The 8,477-nt window shown below is 50.0% G+C and overlaps 1 protein-coding gene across 1 annotated transcript in view; it reads right to left on the reverse strand.

Annotated features, from left to right (window-relative positions):
* Positions 1-110: 110 nt before the first annotated feature.
* The window catches only part of LOC102377400 (killer cell lectin-like receptor subfamily G member 1), a 12,572-nt gene continuing 4,205 nt past the window's right edge, over positions 111-8,477 (reverse strand). Inside the window, exons 2-4 of the mRNA XM_014527612.2 lie at positions 2,947-3,113; positions 581-684; positions 111-351 (exon numbers count right to left, since the gene is read on the reverse strand). Of these exons, the coding sequence (XP_014383098.1) occupies positions 204-351; positions 581-684; positions 2,947-3,066 (372 nt within the window). The 5' untranslated portion in view covers positions 3,067-3,113 and the 3' untranslated portion in view covers positions 111-203. The remainder of the gene's footprint in view (positions 352-580; positions 685-2,946; positions 3,114-8,477) is intronic.

An 8,477-nucleotide genomic window follows, 5' to 3' on the forward strand; every position in this document is an offset into this window, starting at 1 on the left:
AAAGAAGGAGAAAAAACAAAACAAATACAACTTGCTACCAAAATCAAATGCTGAAGCTTATCCTATGTCTTATCTCACTTATACTTATCTATAGGGGATAGAGAGGGAGAGACAAAGTCAGAAATGGTTGGGGAAGGGGAGGGAATGCATTTAAAAAGAAAAAAAGGAAAACTGGGGGTTTTGCTACAAGTGCAGCCAGACCCTCAGGAGGCAGCTCTGGAGGGGCCAAAGGTAGGGTTGACATCTCTGATACAGATCCAGCGCCTGAGAGATTCGCAGGCTATGGTAACAATCTTCTCTGTATTCAGGTAACCACAGTTCAGGTTTGGTGCCTCATTCTCAAGTGTGATTCTGTGCAGAAGGAAAAGAGCACAGAAACTTAATTGTTGTGAACCTGAAGATAGTCTGAGTAGTGTGTCAATGCCATTTCAGTCACACACAAACCTGTTGTATAAGGAAAATACAATTCTAAATCAATATCTACAGCACTGCTTTCAGAACAACTTAATTTCCTTTATTCCTAGTCACCTCCCCACACTGATGATGGGGTAGGGGTGGGCAGCCATACCCACTAACTTACATGTCATTTGTAAAAGGTGATCCATCCACCCATCGCCACCCTTCAGCTCCTTTTGCCAGTCCAATCCAGTAGTAAAAATGTTCTTTGTAACGGTTGATGATTTCCTATAATTAAATCCAGCAAGACTAGAGTTGTTCCTCTTATAATTGCATACAATTTACAAAAGGCTTACAGTGAAATCCTGTCTTGATATAAGTCACTGGTATGACTCTAATGTGTATCAATGGCCCAATCCTTTACCCTTTGAGATGACTATAACACAGAGAACTAATACTTGCCTCCAGACTCCTTGTGAAGATCGGACCTAGTCTGCTGCTTTGCCCTGCCAGACCTCCACTAGCAGGGCAGATAGGGCAGCAAAATGAAAGTGAGGTTCTGTTTGTGGACAGCATAGAGGCTATTATTCCACTGGAGGTATGCTGCCAGCTTCCTGATTGTCTTTACCTGTAGAACGAGCTAACGCAGTAATGGGTAAAAAGAGAGGCACTGGTGTAATAAAAAGGAGATGACAGTAGGAGTGAGGCCAAGTAACAGGGAAAAGGATACAAAACATTGAAGCTTAAACCAAAAGAGGGGCTGGGTCACAAAACCAAGCACTAGGAGATCTGGGCTCCTTTCCCAGATGCCCTTCTCCATGCCACCTTGCGGGTAAGTCATCCACTCTGCAGTGACCATTTCTGTGCATTTATTTTGGGCAATTCACAACAAAAGTAAAATCCCACATTCCTTGCAGGACTTTGTCCTAGCCTCTCTTTTGTTGTGTTAATTTGGATGGAATAAGTGGGCTTGGAGATTTGCAGGTGTTCTTATGACCTTGTCATTGTACAATATTGAACAGCTGAAGATGGTACAGGTTGTCAAGTATGGAGACTGAGGGTGCAACACAATCCTTAAAAATCTGTATATCCTTTTGTTAGTAATACATGAAAAAGTAGAGAAAGAGGTTTGACCTGATTAAATGTGAAACAACATTTTCATTTCAACAATATCCCTTTCTCTCTTTCCTTTAGCGACAGAGTTTTAATTAAAGTTCTGTATGGTGACAAGTTAGGACTGAATATGACATTAACTGTCCTTCTTGAGAATGGGGGAAAGCCTGTTGCAATAGGCTGGTGCAGTTCCATGCACAAGAGCACGAGCACACAGGAAAAGAAAACAACAGCCAGGATCGGAAGTGCAGTTTCTGTCTTTGCTCTTCCAGTTGCAATTCCAGCAGGACACGAGTGGAAACAAACAGGCAGAGCACACAGCCCAAGGAGTCACTCAAGACCTGGTAAAATTCTATCATGTTGTTGTTTGTGCCTCTTTTCAAGCTGCCTTTCTGATGTCAGGCTCATGGTACCATTGCAAAGGATGGAACTGCTCTGCCAGGCTGGGCTGCACCCGTTAGACAGAAGCAAAGGGAGAGAGCTAAGGAAGGAAGATACTAAATCTGGAAGAAAACAGCTCTTCAGGGAGAGCAGGAAACCAAGTTTTGGAGCCCAGCTGTCATTTAGGAATTATCTGAAGTTAGTGATGGCATGTGGGTCCCGATCTCAGGACATATCTTAGCATTGGGAGGGAGAAGGGGATGGAAACTCAGTAATGTCACTCTGTATCCCCTATGATGATAGGGTAATGGTAGAGGCTGCTTCTGTCAGCCCACATTTCCAATGCATTTTAATTCCCTCCCCCAAAATCTTTAATACCTCAACCGGAGAGGTCAGGGAGGACCCAAGTCCTCATTAATTTGTCCAACAATTAGGCATAATTTCTAACAAACTGATTTTGTTTGGTTAAACACCCTTATTCACCCATTCTTAAAATCAGACCCTGAGTTGTGGAAGCAAACTTCTGGATTTTGACTAATTTAGTCTCCCTTTCCTTCTTGTGAAAACAGGCTTGTGCAGCAGGCTATGCTGGATGTCTGTTATCTTTTGACAGTCTAGAATTAAGGCCAGGGCACAGCACACCTCAGCCTGGCTAGAGGGAATTTTGGGGTCCATTTTAATTTTATATTTTTTTGCCTGTAAACTCCCTCCTTGCCACTATTACTTTCAATGCTGGACATCTCTTGTAAGGCATATCTAGCTATTCTCTTTGAAGATCTTTGCTTACTTATTAGTAGCATAACTAAGGAGGCGGGACTGGGGCACCAGCCCTGGGCTCCGACTTAAGAAGGGGAATGAAAATAACAGCTGCTCTCGCTGCTCTCCCAGGCACTGCTGACAGCCCAGCTGTAGCTGCTGTAATTCGTGCTGCTGCCACCCAGGGCAGAGAACTACCCATTTCTACCTCTGACAGAGATCAAAAGTTGAAAGCGACAAATTGCTAAAAAGGATCTTTGTGAAATTCTAGTTCAAGACTGCATTTTATTTTGCACTTACCAGGTCTGATTTGGTTTTTATTATGACCAGAGAAGCATCAAGCGATGAACAGAATTCAAGACTTTCATTCCAATTTCTGGTCCCATTGGAAAAATAGTAACATCTCCCATCGTATCCCATCCAACCTTTTGGGCAGTTGTTGCACTCTTGAGGTGAAGTATGTTTCACTGGGAAGGCAGAAAACAAATCAGTGGGTCTGTTAATATAGAACAAGTTTCTCTATTTTCATGACAAATCCTGAGAAAGCAAGAGAAAATGTGCAGAAAACAAGAAGGTTGTACAGCAGAAACAAAGGCTGAAAGTATACCAATTATCTTCAGTTAGACTGTAACCCAGGGGTGGCTGTGACACTCCTTGGTGGCCACGTGGCTCCTGTAGTGCTCTAGCTCTCGGTCAGGGATGGTCAATTATGTGGGTCCACTGGACACATAGGAAGTTTGTGGGAGCTGCTGTGGGCCAAGCCAGCACCCCTACACCCTGCAACAGCTCCCCAAACCTCCCTATATGGGATGGGGCTGTGGGCAAGTGGGGAGTTGGTGCGGGCATGGGTGGGGGAAGCTGTGGCAGGGACACTGAGCTGGGGCCCCTGACACCACAAGTGCCACCTCCAGGCCACCCTTCTACTCCAAGGATGGGATGATGCTGCTGTTTCCTGGATTCAGCAGAGGCGGCAGCTGGACAGAAGGTGTTGTTGGGGATTGGGAAACAGCAGGTGAAGCCACCTCCCTCTCACCACTGCTGGAGCTCTTCTCACTGCAGCCAGCTGGAGCCTGCACTGGGGCTGCCCTGCAGCTCTTCCTCACTGTCACAACCAGCACCACCTCTGGGCTGCCCTGGGTCTCTGCGATCAGCAGGGGGGCAGCACAGAACAGCTGCAGAGCAGGTTCTAGGCAGCCACAGCACGAAGGGCTTGGCAGTGGTGAGTGGGAGGCACCCATGCCCACCACTAGGTCCTGGGCAGTCCTCAGCCCATGGTTTGGACCCTAGCTGGACAGGTCCTGGCCAGTCTTCATGAAGCCAGCGTTGCTGCTGGTGGCAGCCAGGAGCCACCACCACGGCAGTCCTCAGCCCATGGTTTGGACCCTAGCTGCACAGGTCCTGGCCAGTCTCCATGAAGCCAGGGCTGCTGCTGGTGGCAGCCAGGAGACATCACCACCAGGGCTCCCAGGAAATGTAGTCCCACCTCAGTGCTGACCCAGCCCCGTCGTAGATGGCAACAGGGCCAAGCAGGACTGAGGGACCCGCTATGGGCTTCACAAAGTCCCTCTGAGGGCCACATTCAGCTCACGGACCGTATTTTGCCCATCCCTGCTCTAGGTTATCTTCCCCTTCTTCCCCACCCGCCACATCTTGATGTTCTTATCTTTGGAAAGGGAGGCTAGGCTGCCCAAGGGTCCTACAGAAATCCCTAATCTGTCCTTCTGTCAGCAGATCCCTCTCAGACCTTACTGGTCCCCAACAATCTTCATATTAGATAGGTCCTCCTGGTCTGCATGTGCCCTTATGGCACTGGTGGGCAAAATAAGACCCACAGGCCATATGTGGCCTGCCAAGGGATTTTGTCTGGCCCGTGGCAGGTCCCCAGGCACGTGTGGCAGTCTGGATGGTGGCTCATGCAACCAGTTCTGCTGCCTCTAGGTATGCAGCAGGGCACAGTGGCTGGACTCATTTCTCTGCAGTGGCAGATCATTCTGGCTGCCACCACTGTCAGACCCAGCACTGCTGCCCAGGTACCCCAGTGAGTCAGCCCTGCACCCACCACTGAGAGCAGGACCCACTTGGGCAGGGTGCACACCTGGCCAGATGGGATAGTGCCATGGGCAGGCAGGGAGCTGTGTTTGGGAGTGGGATAGGCAGGAAAGGCCAGGATCATAGTTTCATAGTTGGTAGGGTCAGAAGGGACCTGAGATCATCTAGTTTGACCCCCTGCCATGGCAGCAAAGAGTGCTGGGGTCAAACAACCCCAGCCAGACGTTTGTCCAGCCTTTTTTTAAAGACCCCAGGGTAGGAGCCAGCACCACTTCTCTTGGAAGTTGGTTCCAGGTCCTAGCCACCCTGACTGTGAAATAGTGCCTCCTAATGTCTAGCCTGAAACTACCCTCCGCTAGCTTGTTTCTGTTGTTTCTTGTAACTCCCGGGAGTGCTCAGGGGAATAGGGACTCTCCCAATGCCTGCTGGTCCCCCTTGACTAGTTTGTAGACTGAAACTAGGGGCAGAATTGCAGGGTGCTGACATCGTGCGGCTGGGGCCAGGTTAAAGCTGCGATCCAGTCCATGCACACCCTCATGATGGGTACGGGGGCCGTGGGCAGGTGCATGCAGGGAGCAGATCATGGCTCTGGCCTGGGCTTAGCCCTGGTCCCAGACTGTCACAGCCTCCAGATCCCAGTTTCAGTCCTAGACACAGCTCCCCACCCACCTGCAACCCCAACCTGTTCACTTGGCCACACACCCTACCCATGCAGGTCCTGGCTGGTTTCCTTGGAAACCCCAAGACTGCGGGGCTCTGGGAGCATGTGGTTAGGGCCCTGGGCAGAGTCACATTCTGAATTTTTAATAAGTCATATCAGTCAATACTGATCTGATTGCTGATATGCAGGTGGGCAGCCTAGAGAGCAGCATCCGGCTGGTAAGTGTGTTGTGGGGGAGGGGGGGGAGGGGTGTGTGTGGGGGGCAGATTGAGGCCCCTACAGTGAGGGAGGGAGTAGGGCTGGGGCAGGAGCTACACGGTGCTTATCCGGGAAGGATGGGGGCCGGTGGGGGGATGGCAGCTCCCGCTGCTACACGCACTCCAGAAAGGCATGGGGGTGTGTGCCCCTGCCTGGATCTGTGCATGGGGTGAGGAGGGGCTGCCGCTGCGGTCTGGGGCCAAGGGCAAAGCCAGGCTTTTCTCAGTGGGGGACTGGGCTAGACTAGGTAGAAAAAGGAGCTACAGGACGGGGGGATTGCAGCCACCAGAACATTTGCAGTGGCCCCTTCCCAGCACTGCCACTGCCTTCCCCAAGTGCAGCACCAGCCGAACCCCCCACCAGGAAGATCCCAGTGCCAGCCCCAGCCTGCAGTTGTGGCCCGTCCCTCCCCCGCATACAGGTCTGGGGGACAGCTCCCAAGGCGCGGGGGGGGAGCCACAACCCTCTCTCTGCAGCTCCGAGAGAAGCTGCTCACAGCTCCATCCTGTGCCCCAAGCCCTGCCGCAGCTGTGCAGTTCCTGCCCCTGCACTAGCTTCACTCCCTCCCTCACCACTGGGGCCTCAATCTGCCTGCCCCCCCTGCCACGCACCTTCCCTCACAACAGACTTACCAGCTAGATCTGGATGCTCTCCACACTACTGGGCCACACTCCTGGCCTCCCGCGTGCTGCACTGTGGCTGCGTTCATGCACGGGACATTTATTGGCGACATTAATCAGCCACATCAGCCAAAAAACACTGACTGCCAATACTGTCAATTTTCCTTCCATCCGTGCCAATCCAATATGGGACTGATGTATCAGTGCACCTCTAATTATTAACATTTTACAAAAAGCTTAGTGATATTAAATAATGATAATCTAGATAGAAATAATTTATGTTAGTTGTTAAATACTAGCATGCAGCATCCACCAGCAGCTGCAGCTGATATCCACTGTCTCTCCGGTATGAATACACTGAGATCACATGTTTTGCTTCCACTGAAGGGGCTGGAATGGTAAAGCAGCATTTTGCCAAGTTGTGGAGATGTCGAAGCTGATCAGAAACAAACAGACTGCCAAAATACAGTCACAGTCAAAGGCACCTGGCACGCTGACCAAGTTCATTTAAGTAGCAGGTTCCTTGTCATGCTCTTTCTGCGATCCAGGGATTGATTTCAGTAGCTGAGGGTCAAATCTCAGAAAAGGCATCTATTGAGGTTAAAAATGTGACTAGCACCAGAAAAGGAGGCAGCCAGTTGTTTAAACCGCAGTTGTAGTGACTGATCATATTTGTAGTACTGATTCAGCTTTGCAGCTGTTGCCTGCAACAGTTCTTGTCTCCACTGCTTTTCATGTTGACAGTGTGAACGCTGTTTTGATGCCATGTCTTTGACCCAACTTATCAAATCCATCAGTGTGTTGTGTGCTTCATGGATCGCCGCCTGCCAGTTTTCAAACCATATTAGAAATTCCATGAACTGGATCTCATTTTCAACCACAAACTTAAACTTCAGCTTCAGTGTAACCCTGTCTTAAGAGATCATGTAGTTTAAGCATGCGCTGTGTGCCAGGTGTGATTTCAAGCTCCTCGCACAAAAATTCTGGGTGGTACTTCATATTTTTGGCATGGTAATGAACTGAGTTGAACCACAAATTCCACCTTGTAAGCACTGGCTCTGGTGGAAGTAACACAGTTGCATGTAGATCCCTGGTTTAATTGGCAATGGACTCCATATATTGGTAATGGACTCCCTATATTGAAGCTTACGGCCTAGACAATGTTTGAACACTTTTTTAAAAGAGGAAACCAGGCTATCCACATCAGAAAAATGTGCATGTCAGACTTCACTTGCTAGAGAAAGGATGTGTGCATTGCAGGTGACATGAATTGTGCTGGGCATTATTCTACAGAGCACGTCAGAGAAAGCTTTGCACATATAAAATGCATTATCAGACAGAAAAGCTGAGACCTTATTAAATTCTAAGCCGTAGTGTAAAACAGCCTTCACTACTAGAGGTGCACTGATACAAGGAAATTTGACATTATCGGCAATCATTTATTTTGGCTGGTGTAGCCAACTATGTCACCGATAAATGCCGTGTGCATGTTGTCAGAACCCAAGGGTGTGATTTTGTTTGTGTGTGCTTCGGCACTGCTAAATTATTTCCCACCACTCGGAGCTTTCTTTGCAGGGTGCATTTCTTAGTTGCAAAGAGAAATGCACGGTACAAAGGAGTTCCTGCCACCCGCATGCAAATTTGTGTCCCACTATTGGCCAGTTCTAAATTATTCCCACGTGGCGGCTGGCGATTGGCTTGCTAGCCGTATGAGGCTTGAGCGGTTTCCGCCCAAGTTGGAGGACTCCACAACTATCAGGAGGAGGAGACCTTCACGTCTCGTGAAGATCTCCAAGCGCTGCGGAGCCTATCGGACCCAGCGTATACCTTAAGAAGCCTATAGGGGTCTGATCAACCTCTGGCCTCTCCCCGTCGCTGAGCGCGATCCCTCGACGAACCCCCTTTCCCTGCGCGCAGGTTCTACGGAGCCTAGCAAACTTCGTGTGTGTGTGTCCAGAGCCTCGGACCGCCGCCGGCCCGCACACGTGTGCAATCACAGCCCGGCAGCTTGGAGATCAGTGTCTGGCTGGTAAGTCTGTGGGGGAGAAGGGGCAGGGGGAGGGAAGGGCCCTGGTGGCGCGGGGGGACGCAGATCAAGGCCCCTGCAGAGAGAAAGGTAATGGGGCAGGGGCAGAGGCAGAGGCCCAGCCAGGGTGGAGCAGGGCATGAGATGGAGCCACGCGCAGCTCGTCTGGGGGTGAGGAGGGGTGGGGGGGAACGGATCCCGCCACTTCACACCCCAA

Source organism: Alligator sinensis, unplaced genomic scaffold (assembly GCF_000455745.1).
Source record: "Alligator sinensis unplaced genomic scaffold, ASM45574v1 scaffold1899_1, whole genome shotgun sequence".
Taxonomy (NCBI): Eukaryota; Metazoa; Chordata; order Crocodylia; family Alligatoridae; genus Alligator; species Alligator sinensis.